We start from the raw sequence: 25,625 nt of genomic DNA, 5'->3' as shown, positions 1-25,625 counted from the left end.
GGAAGATATCATATAGAGAACTCAGCAGTAAATTTACCTGGGCAATCTCTGCTTAAAGTATGCAATCAATTAATGTGATTGCTCTTTATCTCAGCATTTATTTATTCTTTTAAAATTGTATGTATAGAGATGAACATCTTGAAGTCATTTGTTATTATCCATTACATTGGGCCCCAATACAGTATTAGAGGACCCCATATGTTCCCATTGAAAGGCAGTATGGCCCTAGCTGGTGTAGCTCAGTGGATTGAGTGCTGGCCTTCGAACCAAAGGGTCACTGGTTTGATTCCCAGTCAGGGCACATGCCTGGGCTGTGGGCCAGGTCCCCAGTGGGGGGCGTGCTAGAGGCAACCACATATTAATGTTTCTTTCCCTCTCTTTCTTCTTTCTTCCCTCTTTCTCTAAAAAGTAAAATATTTTTAAAAAATTAAAAAAATAGAAACAATGTGTTCTGTATTTGGAATGAGTGGTTTAACCTCACTTGGGAACAAAATAGTCTTCTCTGTTCAAATCCTGATACCGCCCCCAATTCCTATTATAGGTAAATATTCTGTTTTTTCCAGTTCCATGTTGTATGGATAACAGTAAATTGGTGGGCGAATTTCATTGTGAAACGATTGTTTTCATTTGAAGTGACTTGTGCCATGGTGTTATTTAAAAAGCCAGCAGCCCTTAAAATCTGTCTTGAAAAGTATTGGCATACTTTTCCAAAGTGTTGGCAACACCAAGGTTTATTCCCTGATTTTTTTGACAAGCCAGTGTGTCTGTCTGTCTGTCTGTCTGTCTGATCCAGATGTTATCACCATTCCTGGTATGTGAAAACTCGGCTGCTGGAATTCAGCAGTGCAGTGCACAGCGCAGCACGGGGGCAGCGGACATGCGGGGTCGGCCTTGCGGAGGTGGCAGCGCCATCCTCGTGATGCGCCGGATGTGTCCTTACGGCCGGTCAGATAGTTCGGTGAAGAAACAATGCCCATCAGTGTTCGGTTTTCTCATCCTGACACTCGCCCTTTTCCTAGAAATGGAGACGAGAGAAGACTGTGACAAGAATGAAATAAGATAACAATGTTCCACCCTTCAACACTGATTCTTTATTTCAGAACTAAATTTATATTTGGAAAGATAGGATTTACTAAGCACTATATTTTAGGAAAAGAGTCTCCTTTACAACATGATACTTATTTTATAAAAATGTGTATTTTTTAAACAGGGTATCCAGAAGCTGGCTAGCCAGTATCTGAAGAGAGAGTGGCCTGGAGGAAAGGCTGAGGATCGGAGCGACTGCAGGTAACGCACGAAGCCCTTCCTGCTTCTTCAGCAGACGGCCGCACCGAGCCGTGTCCCGTGTGGATAGGGCCGACCACAGGTTTTTTAGCTGCTGCTTTATTCTGCTGTTTTTAGACAATGTCAACGTTATAAAAGATGTCAATGTTCACAACATAGGTAGATAATCTGTGTAAAATAGATCATTTTATGTCTTAGGCCAAGGTTGCACTTGTTTAATTAATACCCACATATGGAATTTAAATAGTTGATGACAGTGAAACAAACGATTTCCTCAGCGACCTACAGAGGAAACACGGTGCAGAGGTGATGAAGCCAGATGGAGATAAAGGAACTGTGGTGGCTGACTCTTTGTTCCAGAACAACTGAATCTGGGAAGATGAGCTTTTGTGAGCACAGGGGAACAGAGTTTCTAAGTTTGTTTGTTTATAAACAGGGTATCCAGATTGACTGATTGATTTAAAAATCAGGTATCCAGAAATTAGCTAGTCAATATTTTCCATACACACTTTAAAGAAAGTAAATGACAACAGAATATAGATTCTGTCCTCAGTAACCTGTGGATATCTCTAAAGTATTTGCAGTCTTGTCTTAAGTTAGTATCTTTTTGAGGTTAATTTGGAAGAACTTACTGGCTGTCATGCTGAAGACTGTCCTTAGTGTTGAGGGAGCCAAAAGTCAAAGACGTATATCGGGGTTTGCCCTCTCGTTGGCGTTAAAACTAATGCCATGAGACAACAGCAGAAAACCCAGGGCCATTAAAAACTCATGCTCAAGTGTGTGGTCGGAGGTCTGTGTGTGAAACCATCAGATCGTGATCTGCGTCTCAGGTAATTCCTTAACGAGGCCAGAAAACTGAAAGTACAGGAGAAATCCTAATAGTTCTTCGGAACTGCAGGGATGACTGCTAACTTGGAATACTATAAATACTAACTTGTGATACTATAAATAGTAGTGTCCATAGTTGCCATATAGAATAATAAAGGAAAACAGGAATGTGAAAATAGAGATTTTCTTGTGGACTTGCCAGTATCTGTGAAACGACTCCAGGAGGAACATACTCATATAAATTATATAAATGACACTTTTTGTATACTGGAAAACTAAATCTCAGGTTACGTGCCTCATTCAGGATTACACAGCCATTTAAACACGCAGTCGTTCATTCATTCGTTTTTTATCCACGAGGTAGGTGTGAACTACCGGCTGCATGCTGGCTGCGGAAGCAGACTTCAGGGTCAGGGACCGGAGGGCACGGTGCGTGCCCCGAAGGAGCCTGCAGGAGACAGCCCCATGCACAGTCTCAGCAGGCGGGAGTAGTGTAGGTGCATTGGCAGCGTAGAGGAAAACTAAGCAGGAGTTGCCAGGGCTGTGCAACAGTAAGTCCAAGCAGGAGTAATTCCTTAAAGGTATGGAGGCGTGAAAAATGTGAATGTTAGATAACGAAGAGCAGTTCAGTGTGGCTGCTGTGAAGTATGAGGGGGACCCAAAAATCCCTGGAATTTATTTATAAAAAATTGTGTATTTATTCTTACATGTTTAAACTTCAGTCAGCTTGAAAGTACTCTCCATTGGATGCAGTACACCTATCGAGACTTTTTTCTGCTGCTCAAAACAGTTGTTGAACTTGTCGATTTTGATGCCTTTTAGTGCTTCTGCCGGTTTTTGTTTCATCTCTTGCACATCAGCAAAACGTTTCCCTTTGAGGACTTTTTTCATTCAGGGAAACAAAAAAACAGTTGCTCCCAGTGAGACTGGGTGAATAGGGAGGATGAGGCACAGGGCTTTGGTCCAAAACTGCTGAGCACTCAGCGTGGTGTGAGCAAGTGTGCTCATAAATTGCCCATCATGAAATGGGCAAACATATTGAAAGAGTCTTCAAAAAAAATTCGCTGAAGCCGAATGGAGCCTCTCACAACAAGGCCAGCTGGTGCACTGATACAGATGGGTCCCTCAAACACTCACTTAGCAGGGGAAGCTTGTACTACAAAGGGCCCCAGCTCCAGAAGATAATTCTGGGGGTTTGGGGGTTCCTGGGTTGGAACTTGAGAGGAGTTGTATCATTATGAAGGACTTTGCACATCACAGAATTTCTTTTTCTACTCAGAGGATAATAGACCCATTGAAAAATTTCCACAAGAGGAATAACATGTTCATCTTCATTTAGTGATAGTATGAAGGTGGATTAAAGGGATGGATGTAAGGGAGACTGGAAAGGATAGAATTGCAGAAGTTTAATCCCTCATCATCTCTCATCATAACCATGAAAATTATAATAGAAACTAGGTTGTGGGGGAGGTTTCAGAGATGCTTAGAAAACTGGAGCTAGAGGACTTGCATTTGATTTGGCAGTTTTGTTTTTTGTGTTTGTCAAATTTGCTTTGAGACAAAGTATCCATGATTTTCTATAACACCCAAACTACAAAGTAGTCTTCTCAGTATCTAAAATAGATCTTGGAACATAGAAAGCACTCGATCAATATTCGCTGACTGAAGAATGAAGTCAGGGGAGGAAGAGGAAGGACTGTAGAGTGACTCCTAGGTTTAACTTAGGCAGCTGAGAGGGTGGTGGCAGCATTGAGAAAAAAGACAATATGGAAAGATCGGGATTGAGGGCGGGAATGGCAATTGCCAAGGATTTTTTTGTTTGTTTGTTTATTAGGAGTTTGTTTTCATTCTAGTCATTTTACATTTTCCTTTTAACTTTTCTTGTAAGTACATTTGTGTTGGTAGTTTAAAGTTCCTTATCCAAGAAATGCACGTCTGTGGCACGTGCAACAGTATGAAGTACTGTCCCCGCTTCTTTCCCAGGCGGCTCCCCCTGCATTTCCGCTCCCTTAGAGGGACCGCCGCTGAAGGCGTATGGTCTTTTCTCCCGTGTTTTCCTGTGTGATGCATGGCATACCCAGTTTTGGTGTCTTTAAAGGACTGGAATCATTACACACACATGTTTCTGGAACTCCCCCCTGTTCTCACACTCACTTGCAGGAGTCTAGGCCTCCTTTTATGTCAGTGTGGGCAGGTCCCACGTGCTTTTCAATGGCCGTGTCTGTGCCATAGTGTGAGCGAGTTGTAGTTTTGTTACCTGTTGCTCTGTTGGTGGTTATTTAGTTATTACTTTTACAAATGGTGCTGCAGTGGATAACTCATGTGTGCACATAGTTATTATGTCTTTGTGGACTGTGCAAGTATATTTATAGGGTAAATCTGTAGTGGGGGAAGTGCTGGGTCAGACCGTTTATATATTTAAAATGTTGATATTATAAATTATCCTTCATCAACTCTATCAATATACAGGTTGGGGCAAAATAGGTTTACAGTTGTGAGTACACAAAATACAGAGTTTATTTTGTATTATTATTTGTTCATTATTGTATTATTTTCCATATAAACAACCATAAAACTACTTTTGCCCTACCCTGTATTTAACATTTCTTGTAATTTGATTTGAAATTGTTCGTTCCTTTTAATTTTTTTTGCCAGCAGGGCATGTGATCAGTCTTTTAAAACTTTTGCTGGTCTGAACAAGAACAGAGACAGAATCATGGATCAGAGGGTTTTGATGGTTGCCAGATAGGAGGGGGGTGCGGGGGAAATGGGTGAAGAGGTGGGAGGATTAAGAAGTACCAATACGAGTTACAGACTAGCCGTGGGGATGTAAAGGACAGTGTCGGAAATGGAGCAGCCAAAGAACTTATACACACGACCCATGGACATGGTATGGGGATTATTTGAGGGAGTGGGGGTACTGAGTGGAGGGGGCAAAGGAGGAAAAACCAGGGCAACTGTAATAGCATAATTAGTAAAATATAATTAAAAAATAAAATTGATATACATAAAAAATACTAAAAATAAAATTTTTGCCAGTCTGACAATACATGCATCATTTAATGTCATTAAACCATCTTTATTTGCCTGGAAACTGAACTTCTATAACACTGCTTTTTTCTTGGACCTTTCTTAAAAATCTTTTGAGGACAGGTTTTCATTTCTGTGTTCGTCTGTTCAGGCTGCTGTAACCAACTTCCACAGACTGGGGGGCTTATAAAAACGGAAATTTATTTCTCACAATTCTGCAGGCGGGAAGTCCGAGCCGGGCGCCAGTGTGGTGGGGTTCTAGTGAAGTCCCTTCTCTGAGCTGCAGCTCCTCAACTCCCGGTTGTATCCTCATGTTGGGGAAGGGGGTGAGGAGCCCCGTGGGCCCTCTTCATAAGGGCACCGGTCTGCTTTGTGACCTCATCGCCTCCCAAAAGCCTCACCTCCTGATACCATCACCCCTTGGGGCATATGAGTTTTGGGAGACAGACATTCGAACCACAGCAAGTTCTCTCTATGTAAATGTTTCTCAAAGTCCTCTCAGTTCTCTAGAGACTGTTTCAAGGACTCTTATCTAGATCCCTGTCTTTAAATATTGCCTATAAAATAGTAATGGTGATATGTTTTATTGGCTCTTTATCTTGGAAACCAAAAGGTCAGCTGCCTCCAACTTTCACTTCTTTCTAGATCACATTGTTGTAGTTTTTTAAAAATAATGTTATGTTGCTGCTTCTCTGCTTGCAGTCTCCCCTTTCACACTTTCATTTGCTACAGTACCACCAACTATCTGGATGTCTTTGTAAAATAGGCCAACTGTTATTCCCCTGCTTGAAAATCTATTGTGTCTCCTTACCAATAGGACAAAATTTAAAAAATGTATGACATTCGAAGCCATGAAGAAACCTGGCTCCAGGTCTCCTTTCTCCCCTCATCTCTGGCTGTTTCTCCTTTCGTCTTGGGTCCCCACCCCCAGGCTCGTCCAGCTGCCTTTGTATTGCAGCTCCCACCACACCTTGACTGCACTGCAGTCAGTCACCCTGCCTGCCCTTACCTCTGTTACGTGGGCGCGGGATGCTGTCCCATCCTGTCAAGAACAATATGTGAACACTTACTTATTAAACACCATGCTTTCCCCTTGTTATCAGTTGCTGTATAAATTAATCTTAGATGATGAACTTATCACATTTCTAGAGTCCTGACGTGCAGCACTGTATTTCTGGGCCTAGGTTTGGGACGACAGGAGAGGTGGAAACTAGTTATGTAGAAGAGAGAGAGAATAAGTGGGCCGAGGAATACAGCCGGCTGCTGGCTAGTAGCACCAAGGCCCTGCTGGGACGTACTGACATCAACCGAGGGTGAGACCAAGCAGCATGATTATGGTTTTCTCAGCAGCATGATTCTGCTGCACAAACATCTGTATGATATAAACAGAATTTGGGATTTAACCAATGTGGGAACTTGTAGATTCTAATGATGGAAAGAGAAGAGAGCCAGGGCCACAGGAGGGAATGTGATGTAAGGGAGCAACTGTAATGGTGGTCCGTGAAGCCAGGCAGGGTGAGGGGCCGAGACAGGAGGGTGGGACCAAATGGGTTGTGAGTTCTGGCAGGACTCAGTGATCATTAGAGTCAAGACCCTGAGGGGGTGAGGGGAGACAGGAAGTGTGGGTCAGAGAACAGGTGACTGAGTTGGAATCGGAGCAGAGGGCTGGGTACTGGTGATGGCAAAGCGGAGGCCGTGACTGTGGAAGTGCTGTCTCCAGGGGGATGGCCTTAAAGATTTCACAGCCTCTCTGAGTCTTACTTTTCTCCTGCAAAATGGAGACAATGCCTATTTTAAAAAGTTTTTACGAGGATTAAATGATATGATAAATGTAAAATACATGACATAGTGCCTAGCAAGTGATTGGTTCTTAAAAGCATTTCTTTCCTTTTTTTCATAATCATTGAGCCTCATTTCCTGACCTGAACAGAATAGCAAAATACCTTTCCTCATGCCTTGAAATGACTTATATGAAGCCAAGTGAAAAGAAAAATATTTTAAAAGTCACTCTGCAACCCATTATTGTTTTTCTCTGATCAGAAGGAAGAACACTACTAGCACTGGAACTACCACTGTTATGTTACCAAGAAGTACTTCTATTTTTGCTACAATTCTGCTACTGTTACTATATTTTCATTTAAAAGACTCTGTGTGCTACATCGTTTGCATTTATTGTTAAAATAGCCCTGTGAGTTACATGGTACAGGTATTTTTGTTATTTCTTCATTTGCCAGTTGAGGAAATGAAAGTACAGTGAAATGTGTTATATATGATTGTTATATATTTGTTACATTAGAACTTGAACCCAGGTCTTCCGACAGACTGGAACTATTGCTGAGAATATGATTGCCTGCTGTAGATCTGCTAATCTCTAAAGATCTCTTTTTAAACTCTATAATAAAAATATTTTTATTGTACAGTCCTCATTTTACATTATTATAAAATAGATTTTTATATTCATCCATTCATTCATTGTTCATTCATCACATAATTATTGACTGAGATGGTAAGTCATGCACTCGGTCTTTGGAATACAAGAGTAAGAAAGACATGTACCCCTGCCTTCATTAAATTTTCACTCTAGTGAGGACAGACTGTAAACAATTACGTAACACCATTTATCTTAAAGGGAAAGTGCCCAAGCCATATGAGTAACTAACAGAGAGGGACTTCACTGAGTCTGAGGGTTGGCTCGGTGGTGATCACAAAAGACTTCCCTGAGTAAGTTGCTTTTAAGATGAGATTTGAAGGATGAACAGCAGTCATCTAGGTCAGCGATTTTCCACCTGTGGGCTGCAGGAATGTTTAAAGCATGCAGTACCTGACTATTTGTTTAGTCCGGGGCACTGGCCTCTTTTCCTTTAGATTGTCAAATTAAAAAAATGGCAGCAGCCAACACAACAACAGCTGTCTGGTGTGACTGAATCAAAATTATACCTATTTTTTGTCAAATCAGCAAAAAATATATGTACACATTTTTATTACGATTTTCAAATATTTTAATATAAGTTGATAGATTACAGAGCGTGGTACTGAGTTTATTCTCAGTGGGCAAACCAGTTGTTCGGACTGCTGGGAGGGCCTGTGTGAGGTAGCATCCCGGCTCCGCTGCCGTCGTGCAGGGAGGCCACGGAGGACGTGGACTGTGCTGTTCGTAAGCCCATCAGTGCTTTTACGCTGATAGTTTTTGCCGGCATACCACATGGAATCTTTTTTCCAAAGGGAAGGTGGTATACCTCTGCTTAAATAAATGGCTATTTCCATCCCAACAGATTCACTTGACATATTAAACAAACCATTTCTTCACACAAACTGATCATTTCCTTGGTTGAAACATAATTTCAAGTTTTTTCAGTTCTGGGTAGGATGGGGACTCAGCTAGTTTTCCTTTGTCATTACACCTTCACCCATGGACCCCCAGCTAGCATTTTATGTAGCACATGGTCCTGCACGGCACAGTGGTAGGAAATCCACATGGCAGTGTAAAGGAAATTTCAGGACATGAATATCGTAACTGATCAGTGCAAATATCTCACTTTAAAAAACATAGTATCATCCATTGTTGTGATCAGTTATAAAATATGTTTATAACTAGTGTTGGGGCATACTAGACCTGGCTAAGGCATTTAGCAAAGTAGAAGAAAAGGTTTGAAAAGGAAGCAGGCTACAAAAAAGCAAAGATGAGTAATTCTTTGACTTCACCAGGAGGTTGCTGAGCACATTCATCAAACAAAGGTGATGGGATTTGCTTGGAATGACTCTAAGCCAAAATGTAGTGCCGGCTGAGCATTATTACAGCAGAGAAGGAGATGGAGAGCAATGACACCATTCACTTCTTTGGTCAGACAAATAGATTTCTCCAGCACGAAGCAGTTGTTCGTAATTCCTGCCCCCCCAGCCACCTCATTCCGTGTAAGAGAGAAAGATGATACAGCTCAAAGAGAATGTATGTTAGAAGCACCCAGCCTTTATCTGTGGGATTTAATTCTCTCAATCTCTCTTTGCCTCGCTTACCTCATAATGACACTTGATATTTATAATGATGACCCCGGAGACAGTGAAAGGCCTGGACAGTCTTAGTCACTGATTTTTATAATGTTAGCTTTGTCTAGAATTATAATCCTCGTATCATTTTACGCCAGTAACCCGAATAGCTAGTTAATCAAAACAGCCAATTGTAAGCAATAGAGAAATAGAGTATATGCTATTTCTGCTTATATATGCTAAAAATATTGCTACCTATAAGCCAGTGTAAATATACTTTTGACTGTAAAGACAACATTCATTCTGTTTGTCAGTGTTAGTGAGTGGGCAAAAGGTTAGCCAACTTTTTCTTTCTCTTCCGTACCTAACACTTTTCTGTCCCTCTTTGAACTTAGGAGCATGTATCCTGTGTGGAAATCTTTTCTCGAGGGAACAATGCAGGTAGCCCAGTCTCGGATCAATATGTGTGAAAACTATAAAAACTTCATTTCTGAGCCTGCAAGGACAGTGAGAAGCTTAAAAGAACAACAACTAAAAAGGGTATTGTTCCTTTTTGTTTTTTTGTTCTTTATTTGCATTTTAATATCTCAGTGTTACATTTGTAATCTGCAAGACTATATTAAGTTGCATTCAATACTCAGAACTTTTCTGTTGGGTCACAAACGATTCCGACCACAGCACGGGTGCTCTGATTACAGCACATGCCCTCTAACTGCTGCGTTTTATTAACTGACAGCGGTGAGTGCAGCTGTGCTCTGTGGACGTTCTGGAAGCGCTGTAAACACTTAACAAATACTGGTTTTCAACTTAACTCAAGTCCATAGATCTTAGTTTCCACAACGTTCGTTCGTATAGTTTGGTGCATGTTCAAGGAGTTACAATGTTATTAATCTCATTGAGCCTTAAAAAATTCATCATAGCTTCGACTTGAGCCATTTTCCATAATGATTTCAAGGAAGTTGACAGATTTTGACAAAATATAAAATTATTACCCAAACCAATATACTTTAAAGTTTAATTGTACAGGTTATATAAAAGGAAAACTTTTCAAATAGATCTTTCTTTGATTATGCAGAAATTAAAAGTTCACTGAAAAATCATTATTAAATGTGACTTTTATGCAAAGCTTGCTATTAGAAGTAGGTGATTAAATTGTCCTTTTTGGAACTAGAGTTACAGAAATAGAGATTATCATGACACCTAATAAGTAAGTTTCTCTTATGGAAGTATTAATGCTTTAGAAAATATTAAGGTAATTATTTAAGAAAATAACATTTCAGAAGCCATTCAATATGCTTCTAATTGTCATTTGGATGTTTAGATATTTTGTACAAACAAAAACAAAAGAAATCTAATCTTCCTTGTTTGTCAAAGATGATTTTAGTAGTATAAAATTAGAATGTGAAGTGTATATTGTGTGTATAAAATTTTAATCTGTTTAGAGCCACTCACATATCGGTTGGTTTAACATACTTGTATAGGAATACCTTTGTTTTATCTTTGATCCAATACCTTTCAAAACAAACACGGTGAATACATTATGTGACCACTGACTAAACAATGCTTTCGATTTAGAAGAAAATATTTTGTATGTGTGCATAGGTATCCATTTGTGCATGCTGTGAAAAGATAGAAAATTAATACTAGCATAACTTCCTAACCAGAAATACTGCATTTCAGATAGTCAGTACATTCACCGAATCTGATCGAGTTACTGGTATGTTCCACCTTTCACACTATCAGAATATTTTTAAAGAGTTTATCATATCTACATTTTTCTGCCTTTGGTAGAGTGATCTCTGACCTGAATTTAAGCAACATTCCTGAGTAAAGGACGTTTGGGGAGATTCGACAAAGCCTTGTATGTGAATTAACTTGTTTTCTATTATAGCTGATGATGATGTGTATCTTTTATCTAAGCAATTGTTAAACTTTAGGTACATATTGAACACACCTGTCAGGACTCCGATTACAAATGACACAGCCTACTTTAAACTGGTTTTAATCCAAGAAGAGAATGTTTTAGCATGTAAATTTCAGCATGGATGGAATCCAGGCAAGGGTGGATCTATGCACTCAAATAAGGCTATTAGAATTCAATTTTCTTCCCATCCATTAGCTCTGCTTTTTCCAATGGCTTCATTCTTTAGCAACTCGGTCCATACAGTGGCCCCAAAGTGCCAGATTTACACATCTTATAACTAGCCCTTCCATGGTTTCTTTTTCCCAAACTACTTTTGGTAGTTTCGCAAAACTACCAGAATTGAAACTCATTGATTATCTGGGGTCACGTCCCCCCACCCCACCACTCCACTAGTCGGGGGTTAGGAGTCTTCACGCAAATGACACGGGCTAAAATGGGGAAAGAGGTAGATTCTTCAAAGAAAAATGGAGACGGGCTCCCAAAGAAACAGCAAGCAAAAGCAGCAGACGGCCGCTGCCACTGGCTTCTCCAGTTGGACCTCCCAAACTCTGCAACAAACTGTGGGCTCAGTAAACCAGCTATTCTTTTTCCTTTCCTGCTAAGGCTCTGCCCTGCCCTTTTGAGGCTTCTTTTGAACACAAAAGAAGCCTCAAAAGGGCTTCTTTTTAATCTTTTAGAAAAATATTTTATTGAGATAAGAACACAGCATGAGATTTACTCTCCAAAGAGACTTTGCAGTGTGCAGTACCCAGAACTTACTCACTTTGCACAATGGGAGTCTTACACCTGTTGGTTAGCAGCTCCCTCTTTCCTTTGCCCCCAGTCCCTGCCAACCACGTTCCTCTTCTTCACTCCCGTAAGTTTGACTATTTTAGATACTGAAGTGGAATCATGTAGTATATGTCTTGTGACTGGCTGGCTCATTTCACAACACAGTACTCCCCAGGTTCTGCCATGTTGTTGCATCTTGTAGGATTTTCCTCTTTTTTTTAAGGCTGAACAATATTTCATTGTACCTGCCACACATTTTTGGCATATTTTTACACGTTCACGTATTGATGGACATTTTGGTTGCTTCTGCATTTAAGTTTTTGTGAATAGTGCTGCAGTGAACATGGGGGTGATAAATCTATCTCCTCTGCATCCTGATTGCAATTCTTCTGGATAAATACCCATAATTGGGATTGCTGTATTATGTGGTAGTTTCTGTTTTAATTTTTGAGGAATTGCCGTACTGTTTTCCAATGCAGCTGCATTATCTTTTATTTCCACCAGCAGTGCACAAGGGCTCCGATTTCTCCACAACCTTGCCAATACTTACTGTCTTTTTTTTTTTTAAATAACCAACCTTCCCAATGGCCAGTGTGGCTCAGCTGATTGGAGCGTGGTCCCATGGGCCAAAGGTTCAGCTTTTGATTCCCAGTCAGGGCGCATGCCTGGGTTGTGGGTGTGGTCCCTGGTCAGGGCAAATATGAGAGGCAACCAGTCGATGTTTCTCTCTCACATCAGTGTCTCTCTGTCTCTCTTCCTCCTTTTCCCTCTCCCTTAAATCAATAAGCATGTCCTCAGGTGAGGACAAAATAAAAAAAATAACAATAACCATCTTAACAGGTGGGAGGTAATATGTCATTATGATATTAATCTACATTTCCCTGATTATTAGTGATGTTGAGCAATCTTACAGTTTTTGTTTTCAATTTTCTTCACTATTAGCTTTTTAGTTTTATAATCTTACATTATTCTTTTAGTAATTACCTTAGACATTCCAATATGCCTCCATTTGACTTATTGTAGTTTACCTCTAATTGGTGCTTCTACTATTCTCCAAACTTTACTCTAAATTAATTTATTACCTTGAATTAGTGTTTTGCCACCTCAATAACATAAAAACCGGGGCATCACCAGGTTGGGTTGAACCTTGTTAGCTAGGTTGGCGGAGGCTCAGGTACGGTGCCCACCTGCTGGCCGTGTGGGGGAGGGCTTGGAAAGGGAACCGTGGCCTCTGCCAGTGTGTCTGCCAGATGCACTGGGAGAAAGCTGCCCCCCAGCTCTCGTCCGAAGCCAGACAATTCAGTTCCTCCTTTATGTCCCTGGTACTTTTGAGCTGCTGCCCTAGCACTGGAGCTCAGAGCAAGTGGGTCTGAGTAAGTCAGTGTGTGGGCCCTTTAAGAGGAACTGCCTGGGATTCCAGAAGCCCGCCTCTCACTCAGTTCCCTGCTGGTTTTCACAGCCAGAAGTTATGGGGACTTTCCTTCAGGGCACTGGAACTTTCCTCCAGCTGGGGGTCCTGATGTGGGGCTGGGACCTTTGCTTCTTAAGGGGGGGACCTCGGAAGTCGAGATGTTTCTGCTGATTTTTAACTGCCACCTGTGGGTGTGCGACCAGCCTGTTCAGCATCCCTGCCCCTCCTGACTATCTTGATGTGGCTTTTTCTCTTCACTTGAGGACATGTTTTCATTGATTTGAGAGAGAGAGAGGAAGATGAGGGTGGGAGAAAGAGAGACACTATTGGTTGCCTCCCATATACACCCCAATTGGGGATTGAACCCACAACCTTCTGGTATATGGGATGACAATCCAACCAGCGGGGTCACCTGGCCAGGGCTGGGACTTGTACTTTATATCCTTAGTTATAGGACTTCTGTTCAGCTAGGTTTCAGGTGTTCTGGATGGTGCTTGCTCTGTAATTTAGTTGTAATTTTGACGTGATTGTCAGAGGTTCTGATTTCCATGTTTACCTGTGCCACCCTCTTAACTGGACTCCTCATATTTCTGCACAACTTTTGGGCTTATTTTTTAATTTCTGAATGACTTTTATTTATTCTACCTTATCTCATTATACCTCTATTTAATCATACCACTAAATCTGCAGTAAAGTTAACTATTTTCTTTTAAGTTATTTTCTCAGGATAAATTCCCAGGACATGACCACTGGGTCAGAGAACCTCCTAGTTTGTGGGACTGGGACGTGTTGGCCCAAGTCACCTTTAGTTTTATTCCTGCCTTCAAGTTATTAGCAAGTCTCTCTGTCCCACCTGTCCATCTCTCTCTGTGTCTATACTGTTTCTGTGTCATACTTGGAGATCATACTTTTAATTTCTTCACTAGGATCTGAATTACAATTATCCAGTCTGTCACCACCTCGTATGATCCCTTAGCCTTCATGTAAACTTATACACTCATTTCCACGTCTGCTCAGTGCTGGTAACTCTTGGGGAAGAGTTGGGTGTACATCACACTGAAGCTTTTCTTAACATGGGCGTCCTTAACCTTCTTTTTACGTACGTAATTTAGTCCACCCCAGAAAAGTGGATTCTTACAGAAGAAATTTATTTAAAAAATTAGAAAGTCCTAATTAATCTTTTCCTTTGCAAATTAAGTTTGATGACTTTTTAAAATAAATATTTTTGGTATTTTGCTACATGGAGAGCACTTTCCTTTGAAGAAGAACCCTAATTAATCTGACTGGACATAGTTCACTCAGATGATGGAAACCATTTGGTTGTGGGTTTACTGAATGCGTGGGAAGAAAGGATCACAAGAGATCTCTTCAGCCCAAACATAGGCTATCTCTAATATTTTGATAGCCAGTATCTTAGAAACTTACGAAAAGGGAAAAAAGCAAACAAGAATAGAGTCAACCAGAGTTTGCTCATAAGATTTTTTTGGGGGAAATGTTTTAAAGATATGAACTACCACAAAATGCATCTGATATTGTGGCATGTATATAATATAGTAGCCTTTTATTTACTTTTTAAATTAAATTTGTTGGGGTGGCATTGTTTAATTACACTTATGTAAGTTGCAAGTGTACAGTTCTATACCGCATCGTCTATGTATTGCATTGTGTGCTCACCAACCAAATGCAATGTTTGTGTGTTTGACTTTCTTACCTTCTCCTCCTCCTCCCACCCTCTTCCCCTCTGGTAACTACCATACTGTTGTCTATGACTTTGTTGATCTGTTGCTTTCTGTTATACCCCACATATGAGTGAAATCATATGATGCTTGTCCTTTTCTGACTGACTTATATTGCTTAGCATGATACTCTCAAGATCCATCCATGTTGTCTCAAATGGCAAAATTTCATCCTTTCTTATGACTGAGGAGCATTCCACTGCATACATGAGCCACATCTGGTTTATCCAGTCATTCACTGCAGGACACTTAGGTTGTTTCCATGCCTTGGCTCCTATGAATTATGCTGCAGTGAACATAGAGATACATATATCTTTATGAAAAGTGTTTTCAAATTTTTCAAATAGATACTCAGCAGAGGGATTGCTGCAAGTGGCAGCTCTAACTAATAGCCTTTTATAGATGAAAGTGAACTAAGTAATCCCTGTAAGCTGTTTGCTTACCCACAACTAAGGAGTTGTGTCTTGTTCTTCAAAGGGTCTGGATGTCAGGTGTAAGGGCAAGCAGCTGTGTGTGTGCATATATGTGTGTACACATGTATGTGGTGTTCACTTTGTATGGATATATCCAGACCCTTTCTGTATGGTTTCCAGTCCCCTGGAAAATCTTTGACCTACTATGTTTAGTTTCCTCCCAAAATGTTCAGATTAGTCAACCCTTTCATTGCATATGCATCAACACAGGACTCTTGGGCTTCCCCTCATTGATTAGTTTTCTGAGGCCAAGCTTGTTTCGAATGAATATTATGGATAAAATGCCTTCCACTTGAGGCCTCTTTTAAGTAATTGATACCATTTTCCCATTGAACACAGTTGTATCTTTCAGACCACGCTTCAGTTTGGGGTCTTAATACCTACCTCAGGTATTAAGGTGCTTGGAGCACCGTCTCAGCTCTTCCCACCTGTGAACGTGGCATTATTGGGATGTTTATCAGTCCTCTGTGGGGTTGTCATGTTGTCATGGTATTATTTATTAGACAAGAGGTTTGTGTATGATAAGGACCAATAAAATTAAAAAGAAAGGCAGATTTTTCTGCAAGATAAAAGCTTACTATTTAAGTATATTTTTACAATGAAATATTATGCAGCCATAAAGAGAAATGAAGACTTTACACCCAATGTAACATAAATGAACCATGAAAACATTTTGCTAGATGAAAGAAGTGAGCCACATAAGGCCACATATTATATGACTCCATTTATACGAAACGTCCAGAGTAGGAAGTTCATAGAGCCCGGAAGGTGGTCAGTGGTTGCCAGGGGCTCAGGGTAGAAGGAAATGGGGAGTGGTGGCTGATGGGTGCAGGCTTTCTTTCTGGGACAGTGAAAATGTCCTGGAATTAGTGGTAATGGCTTTACATCCTTGTCAGTGCACTAAAAACCACTGAACTGTACCCTTTAAAAAGGTGGATTTGTGTTAAGTGAAAAATATGTCCATTTTTTTAAAGCTTACTATTTTGACATAAAGTATCTCTGTATGGGACCTTGAAAACTTGGCCTTCAGAACTGGAGTACGTGCTATAGTGGTTACGTGGTAAACGATATCACTGCTTCCTCACTGTGAGACTTCGGGCAGATTATTTAACCTCTCTAAACCTGTATCCTTGTTTTAAAATGGGACTAACATATGAATACTTTTATCATAGGGTCATTTGGAGAACTAACTGAATAATCCCTATGAAGTGCTCAGCACAGTGCATGGTACCTGTGCATTGGCTGCAGGGAATCTTCTTAAAAACGTAGCTAAGCATTCAGACTCTCATGATTATCACAGGCTGCCTGTGGCAGGAGGTTTATTGAGAAGGACATTAGGACAGGGAGCACCGTTCGTTAACCAGCATTTGGCGCCCAGCATTCTACCCAACATAGTAGAATTAGTTCTTCCACCAGTGCAAACCTCAGTCTACACAGCCAACCAGAGTTACTCTGTTGGGTCCCCAGGCGAGACGTCTGGGCCAGGGCAATGAGACTCCCGTGTGCAGGGGTAGCTGCAGGCCCTGAAGGAGACTAGAGTCTTTGTTCCAGCTCTATGTGCAGAGCTTCCAAGGTTCCTGCAAGGGACATGTCCAGATACAGGAATCACCATGCTCAAGCCCAAAGCCAAGGCTTCTCCATGAGATATTTATGGTTCATTTATAGTTTCTCCAAACTGATGCAGTTTACCCTGAAGGGTTCATAAGCAATGTTGCCAAATAACGCAGCTAACATTGTGTCTTCATCAGGTTTCTACTGAAGCACAGACCTAAAGCTCCAATTTTTCAGGCAGAGGGGAGAGAGGTGTTATTTTAACCCTTTCTTCACAGCCTGACCCCGAGGTGCTCAGTAAATGTGCCCATAGGGAGCCCTCCAGATCCCTCGCTTCTTTGTAAAGTATCTCCTTTCTTGACATCAAAACAGTTCTGGGGACCTCTGCCCAGTGTGTCACATGGCTAAGTTCAAGTTTATTCATGCTTTATCCTTGCTCTCCTCCGCACTGCGTAGCCTGACACAGTGGTCCCTCACCAGCGTCTCTTCTGCTTGCTGAGCTCTTGTCCATCTGCACCAACCCCTGACTGCTTTTCCAGCCTCGTGAGTTTTCTGATGGGGGCTACCCCAAACTGGCCTCGGTCTGGCAAAATTTTTCAGTGGTTTGTTTCAATCTAGGGAAAATTATTCCCCTTTGTATATTCAGAAGGGACCCATAATAGTGTTGCTTTGGCCCCAGTATATTGTAAGTTTAATGATTAAACATTTCTTGGAGTTGTGATTATGTCTGTTCTGTCTGGAATGTATATGTGTCTCCCAAGAGTTGGGGAGAGTTGAGCAATGATTATTACGGTGGTGCCCAGGTTTCTTGCTGTTGTCCTTCACCTTGGGCTTAGGTCAGACTTCTAAGATTCCTCTCCTTGTCCAGGGCTGAATTCTTCAGTACCCTTTACACTACCAGATACCCAGACATATAGAGAAATATAATTAAGATCATGAAGAAACACAGAATTGCTTTATTCTTTTGCTTATTGCCATGGTAGCTCCAACAGTAAGAGCATTTGCATTGTTGCTCTCCTTATGCCTTTCCTTAGTCTCAGCCATCAGCGCTCAGTTATTACGTCTGCCAACAGAGTCGTCAGCTGGCCGTGCCGCTTTATCGTATGTCACTTGAAACTGGAGTAGCAGCTGTTCACTGGATTTTACTTTTCAGTTTGAAGGAGACTGGAGTGCTGACTTCTCCTGGGTTTCCATCCTTAGGGCAGCCCATTTCTGTAAGCCTGAAAACGGAAATCATAATAATTGCACTTTGTGTTTTTACAGTGTATGGACCAGTTGACAAAGATCCAGACTGAATTACAAGAGACAGTGAAAGATTTAGCTAAAGGCAAAAAGAAGTACTTTGAGACTGAACAGATGGCTCAAGCAGTACGGGAGAAAGCTGACATCGAGGCAAAGTATGTGTTTCAGCATTTCTGAAGAAGTGATTATGCAAATAATGTTATTTTTACCAATACTTTGTTTTCCATTAGTACTGAGCATAGACTCATTCTTAGATTATGGTGGTTTCATCTTACCTGTAAGTGTTACGGACTTTAAATCAAAATTTTCTTTTATACTAGCTGATTATACTTAAAATAATATAGCAAAGTGAGAAGATTCGACCAGTCAGTTTTTACATTAAATTGAATTCTCAAAAGAAGACAAGTGAACATGGTATTGAAAGCTTAGCAAATGTCTAGTTAAAGTTGCCCTGGTGTGTGGTTTTCAGGGCTTAGAAGCCTCCTTTTTCTTGTGCTAGACGCTCAGGTAACTGTAGCTGGGAGTCCCCCGTCCTCAGCCTGCCCGTGGAGGGTCATGGGCGTGCCACGTGGACGGGACCACTGACCACACTGTAGGTACCCTGCCTGGGTGCAGTTTTTCTCCTACGTGAAATTCTAACATGTGTACTTTTTTTTTTATGTCTGCTTTACCAACTGTGTGAATTTTACTTCCATATTTGTGATTTGCAAATTCTCTATTTTGAGAATAATTAGGAAAAGAAGGAAGTGGCAATTGGTAGTAGAAGGAACTCATAAAGCAAGCAGTAGAGATTTCTGCAGTGACAACCTGAGAAAAGATAGGCCTCTGTTACAGAACCGGGCTCTGAAGAGGTCCGTGCGGAGAGCTCCCTTCAGTGAGCTCACCGGTGTACAATCTAGGAGTCGGAACTCTGAGTCACGAAATACGAAAGGCTGTGAACACTTGTACAGACTAGCAAGGCCTGGGGAGTGTCTTTCTAATATTTTTTATCTGTTTGCAAGAAATTAAGCAATCTTATAAGTATCTTGTGAAAATTTGAGTTCTCCTGAGAAGTGTATTTCGTACCAAGGTGTGGTAGTTGCATATTCATGAAATACTTAGTGTTACTGGGAAATACATTCACTAAGTTCTGTTTCCCTTAGTTTATTGTCGTAATTATTTTATTTTTGTGAGCATACAGACATTTCCTGTAGAGTAAATTTTCCCAATAAGATCCATCGTCTTTATTGATTTTTTTTAGAGGGAGAGGAAGTTGGGGGGAGAGAGACACTGACTTGTTGTTCCACTTATTATTACACATTCATTGGTTGATTTTTGTATGAGCCCTGACCAGTGATCAAACCCACAACCTTGGCACATCAGGACAACACTCTAACCAGCCCTCTACCCAAACAAGCTACCCAGCCAGGTCCCAGTGAGACCAAAAATATTTTAGATCAGGTGCTCTCCATTAGGAATATCCTGTTATGGTAGGTTTTAGGAACTTGTTTGTTAAAACTCTCTGGGATTCTAGAACAGAGAGTTGACAGATTTGTAGAAGATACAGAAATGCCCACGTTAGCCAGGGCCTGCAGCGTGAAAATGAGGACCATTGCGGGCTGTTCCTGAGATGGGTGGGTTTGACAGGGTCTGGTTACCACAGGTGCTGATCGGGGAGCTGCCTTCTAATATGGCCCAGATTCAAAGGGCATGCAGCAAATTAGACCCTTTAGTTCACTGTGTGGCTTTTCTGAAAATTAATTCAGCTGCAGAGTAAGAAATGCCTTTTCATCTTCACTCACTCGCTAAGTGTTTATTGAATAATTACTTTATATTGGGTGCTGTGAGTACGGAGATGAGTAAGGTGAGTTTTGTGCCCTGAAGAGATTTAAAACCTAGAATTAAAGACAGATGTATTTAAGAGTGGCATTATGATTTGTTTATTCACAGTAAACTTAGAAAAGGACCTAAAGTCACTTACTTAGTGGCTACTGTATTTACAGTAGACAGTACAAATCATGAAAGACAGATTAATTTTGCCTAATGTAGAAGGAAACCTTTATAGAAGAAGTGATGTTTGGACGTAGTCTTGGAGAATGAATATGATCTCTCTAAGTGGAGATGAGAAGGTCGGGAAGGGGGACATGAGAGCTGGACCGCATGTAGTTCGATAGAGGATCTGACAGGCGGTGAGACGTGCATGTTAGGAGGGATGTGCACCTCGCAGGAAGAGGGATGCGGTTTGAAGGCCAAGGTTAGTTCTGTTTGGGGTATGAAGGTTCTAAAAAACCCGTAGAACGTTAGTGTGAATATTTTTGGTAGGGAGTCATGTGACTAGCTCACTTTCAGATGAGAATCTGGGTGGAAAGGTCTCACTTTGGAGGTTAATTGCCTTTCAGATGATAGTTATAAAGATGACATCATATGTAAAATGAGATGAAAGTTGAGTTTGGAACCTTAAGTAATATCAACATTTGGGAAGCAGATGAGAAAGAATTCATTATTTGTATATATCTCATTTGTTCTAGATAGTAATCTTTGAGGGCAGGGACCATATTATTCTGTTGATTACTAATAGCTACTGTAGTACCACACAAAAATTATTTGAGGATTCCCAAATGAAATAGAAGCCAGAAATTTAAAGCCTTACATTGGAAAGTCCAGGTGCAACTCAGACTATTTGGATAATGGCAACAAAAAGTGGAGAATTGAGAAAAACCCCAAACCACCTATTTTAACCGTGAACCTGCCCTCTCAAATTTTTAAGTCTCTGGCCTTTGCTTTTCTAGATCAAAACGAATACAAGACTAACTAAAAACAAAAACCCCACGAAGTATGAATATGGGAAGGTAGAAAATAGGAATATCTTGGACCCAATTTTTTTTAACAACGGGGAAGTAGTTTGGCTCCATCCGTGTACATCCCTGAATGCTTCTCCCCTGTCAGAAGATGGGAGGCTGCGTTTGCTGCCCTCCTCACTTGGTTCTGCAGAGACTGGCTTGCTCCGTGGCTGTAGCTTCCCCTCATGTTATGGCCCAGCTGCTGGCACATGCACTGAAGTCTCCCATGGCAATTGATTGCCATGACATCGCAGTCAAGACAAACATCGCAGCTTCAAAAGTCACTGGTCGTGGGAGTGGTGATTGTTCTTCCACATTTGTCTGTTGACTTTCTTTGTGGTTGTTTGGATAAAGCCAGCATGTTTATTACTGACTTTCAGATCATGGCTCCTCTCCCATACAGAAAGGGATCGAAAGAAATAGTGATGCCAGATTTGGAGAAGATGAAATAGAACAAAATCATATAGGGCAGAGAGTCCAGGGGCTTTCTCATTGTGCTCCAAATACTGTGTGAAGAGTAGAGAGGGCACACAGGCACCCAAATAAGAGCTTTTAATGGGAAAAATAGTGGAATGAAGGACTTTCTAGAGCCTGTCAGTATCACACGGTGGGCTGCGTCCCGGCAGCGTTGGAGCCTGTCACATGCTGCCCGGAAAGCCGCTCACCTTTGTTTCCACTGGTTATCGGTCCCTTGCAGGAACTAAAGCGTGTGTAATTGTATGATATGGGAGTAACCTGTAGTTTAATGACTCTTGACTATTATGAAACACCAATGAATTGGATTTGTCTGATTGATTTTTTGTCATTCAGAATATTTTTATTTTATTAATATCAGTATCTCCTGTTTCACCATAATATTAAATTCTTCCTGTAGTAAAAAGAAGGAAAATAATCATTGATCTTGGTTTTTCACTTTTTTTAGTTCTCTTTCAGAATAGTATTGTGAAAATGGGTAACTTTAAAAAAATTAGTGATTATAATATTTAATTATTTTGTTATGATATAATTTGATGATTTTACTTACCATCCTTTTTTGTTTTGTTTTTTTACAGATCTAAACTTAGTCTTTTTCAATCAAGAATCAGTTTACAGAAGGCAAGTGTGAAGGTGAGAGTTTGAAAACTGTGTTTCGCAATTGAGAAATCTTATCTTGAAGAACATAAAACAATTGGGTCTTTTGATGGTGGAGGTCAATTATTTTGAGCTACTCCAAAGGAGCATTTTAAAGTCAGTAACTTAGAGAAGGACTTTCCTTCCCGGTTTGTGTGGGAGGGGGAGGAGTCGGTTCACCCAAGTGTCAACACCTCCGAGGGCGCCTGCTTCTCCAGATTGTGTTCCGGGTAGGTCTCAGTACCTTATCTGCTCAGGTAGCTTTATGTCTTTAACTTGGTGTAAGAGGCTTATCCCAGGGGATTTAGAACCCCATTTCATTGAGATTTACACCCTGAGCAGAAATTTTGGACCAGATACGAGCTGTTTTCCCCTGTAGGACCCTCGAGCAGTGGAGTACTGATAAGGAAGCTCAGTGACCTGGCTCTGGCCACCAGGCTCTCAAATGGCAGGCAGTCCTTTTGGCACGGTTTTAGTGTTGGATTTTTAAAAACTATTTTCTAACTCCAACAGATATGCCCGTGTCTTTGAAGACAGAATAAGGTACTTAATTTGGGAACTTTTATTTTTCCATCTGGATGAAATGAGCAAAATACTTTGAAGTTCTTGGTAAAGCTTTGGAAGTTATGTTAAGTATAAGTAACAAATATTTGAAAATGCTCTTACTAGGTTTAACAGTTCTAGTCACTGTTTATTTAATTCCTCAATAGTGTTGAATAGTTGTTATATGCATATAAATGTTTCTCTATGTGGTTACTCTTTACTTTTATAGAGGAGCCATTAATTGCCAACTGAGCAAGGTATTCTCATGTGTTTTGCAGTGTAATATCAGTCTGCGCTGATTTTTTTTTTCTTTTATTGTTTTAGTTAAAAGCCCGGCGAACTGAGTGTAATTCCAAAGCTACCCACGCAAGGAATGATTATCTTCTTACATTAGCAGCAGCGAACGCACACCAGGAGCGCTACTATCAAACAGATTTAGTTAACATTATGAAGGTAAAACAGCCTTACTATCTGCGGTAACTTTGTTTCATTAAAGACAAAAGCAGTTGATAAATGGGGTGTTCAGTACACAGGGATTAAGTATGAAGAATAGCATCGTGGCTACTTTTCACTTTCTTGGAATAGACTTGGTACTTTTTGGGCCACCTGTGTGTCAGGTAATTCTGAATCGGTTTTTAGTGTCAGAAAATGTGTAAAGCCATGTCACAGTGAAGGGTTGTGTTATTCCCTAGCAGCAGCAGATGTTTACTGAATAAGGGTTATTAATATATTAGATTATTTTTAAAAGCTTAGGTTTTTCAAAATTCTATAACTTTTAATTGATAGGTAAACTCATATGTTAATATTTTACGATTTTGAGGTGCCTAAGGAAAATCAAGAAAAAAATGTCTCCTGGTTATGTGACAGTGTCTGGACCCTGGGCGTCCCTCTGCAGCGCAGGCAGACTCCATCTCGGTCTCTCCCTGTTTACACACTGGATGTTGTTTGACTTGCGCTGACGTTCAGGAAGAGAGGTGAAAGAGAAGAAAACCTCTTAACCTGCTCCCAGGTTCCCCTTGTTACTGCTCGACAAGTTCTACTTTGAATTGTATCTCATTCTCTTTTGTCTTCTCAGGAACCCAGACATATGATTACTCTTTCTCCTATACTTTCAACTCCTCCCTCTCAAAGGCATTGCCCTTAAGCACTACCAGATACATTGCTTTCATGGAATTGTCTGCCTTATAATCCGAGGTGTTGAGAATGGGGATGTAGCAGGAAGGGACACTCTTTTGTCTAGAGAGGCTCTGGGGCAGTTCTTTCGTTGAGAGTGGAGGCAGGACATTTCCGGGGACTTCAGGGGAAAATAGGAGCCGTAAAGAGAGTCAAATTGGACTAAGTATCCTTTTGCATTTTTTATTTCCTTTTTTGTTCACTGCCTGAAATCCCCTTCCCCTTTCTATCCTGTTATGACTTCTGCTGGTTACAATACAGGTGGTGAGAGAGACAAAGGATTGTTTTGACATCTCACAGGAGAACTTTATGTGCGTTTTTCCATAAAGTGTGGGAACTAGAGGGTTGGGCATTTTAATATCTCTTTGGGCGCTTTAGTATCTCATATAGCACGTCAGACTTACAGGGACCACCCGGAGACCTGGCCGCCCATTGTAACCTGTGTCAGACAACTTGTTTATTAAAGATTTTTAGTAAAGATTTTACTTAAGATTGTATTCCCTGTATCCTTTTGCTATTAAATCAAAGCTGCTAACTATATATTTTTCTTCTTTGGATACTTTAAAATGAACGTTATATTAGTTTAAGCAGCAGCAAAATCAAAATCTTTATGTTTTTTTTCTTTGATTGGATCTGTAGCCAAAAAAAGATCTCTTACTTTTAAACCCTCTGTGTGGCCTTTGATAAACCAGGAAAGGTACGGTGTTATTTTAGGGATTTGCTCTCAACCCAGAACATAGAAGTTAGTGGGCATGGTCTGCCCTTAGACACGTTTTTGATCAGCATTTGAGTAGGTTATGCTGCAAGTTACTCATTTCATGAACTATCATAGGGTACTGAAATGATAAAAAGAGAAGCAGGAGTTCTTTCTGTTCCTTAAAAATAAAGTGTATCTTAATTTTCATGTCATGCATGTTAATTCATTTTCTTTCTCATGCTAATTCTATCGTCTGCAGTATTGGAACACTCCCATTAATCATCCTGTTAGCTACTTAGTAAGTTTCTATCATTGACTTGACTGTGGAGTAGCTGGCCTTTTAGTGTCTTTCTTGGAAATGTCTGTTTTTCGAATTGTTGTTAAGGTTACAATGCCTTAAGTAGGATCTTTTTAGAAAACTATGTGAATAGCTTGGAAGCCTGTGATTTGATTCATTGATTTAACCAAACACGTTTAATAGTTACTGCGAGTGTGGCAGCTACTGGACTGGACTTCAGGAAGAAGCAAAGATGAGTCAGGCTCTCTCCTTATCCTGTAAGAGCTCAGTCTGGAAGGAGAGAGAGAGAAGTGATTGCATATTAGATACTCAAATAAATCACTTTCTGCTAGAGGACCATGATTAGTAATAATAGCTGTCTTTTTTTTTTATATACTGCTTAATATCTCATTGGATCACCCTGACCACTTCAGGCATCTCACCCGTGCTCATTCTCCTGGTCAGAGCTCACAGTTTGTTATTTAAATGACATGCAAGCCCAGCAGTTTGCAGCCCCTGTGCTGCAAGAGTATTTAAAACCTGCGGTACCTGAGTGTTCGTTCAGGGGCACTGACCTCTTTTTCCTTAGATTGTCAAATTAAAAAAATTACAACAGCCAGCACAATCACAGCCATCTAGTACTAATGAATCAAAATTATACCTATTTTTTGTCAGATTGGCAAAAAATATATATATTGGCGTGCTGCAAAATTTTAGTAATCAGTTTATGTGTGCCATGCAATGAGAAAGATTCAAAATCGCTGCTGTAGCC

General features: G+C 40.6%; 1 protein-coding gene across 2 annotated transcripts in view; it reads left to right on the top strand.

The window, feature by feature from the left end:
• Window positions 1-25,625, top strand: part of FCHSD2 (FCH and double SH3 domains 2) — a 221,250-nt gene that overhangs the window by 101,266 nt on the left and 94,359 nt on the right. For both annotated transcript variants that reach the window (XM_037135754.2, XM_037135753.2), the window contains exons 4-8: window positions 1,211-1,287; window positions 9,522-9,666; window positions 18,256-18,389; window positions 22,106-22,160; window positions 23,031-23,159. In XM_037135754.2, the coding sequence (XP_036991649.2) occupies window positions 1,211-1,287; window positions 9,522-9,666; window positions 18,256-18,389; window positions 22,106-22,160; window positions 23,031-23,159 (540 nt within the window). The remainder of the gene's footprint in view (window positions 1-1,210; window positions 1,288-9,521; window positions 9,667-18,255; window positions 18,390-22,105; window positions 22,161-23,030; window positions 23,160-25,625) is intronic.

The sequence above is a fragment of the Artibeus jamaicensis genome, unplaced genomic scaffold, assembly GCF_021234435.1.
Source record: "Artibeus jamaicensis isolate MK-2021 breed Jamaican fruit bat unplaced genomic scaffold, CSHL_Jam_final contig_64, whole genome shotgun sequence".
NCBI lineage: Eukaryota > Metazoa > Chordata > Mammalia > Chiroptera > Phyllostomidae > Artibeus > Artibeus jamaicensis.
This window is presented reverse-complemented; position numbering and strand designations above follow the sequence as displayed.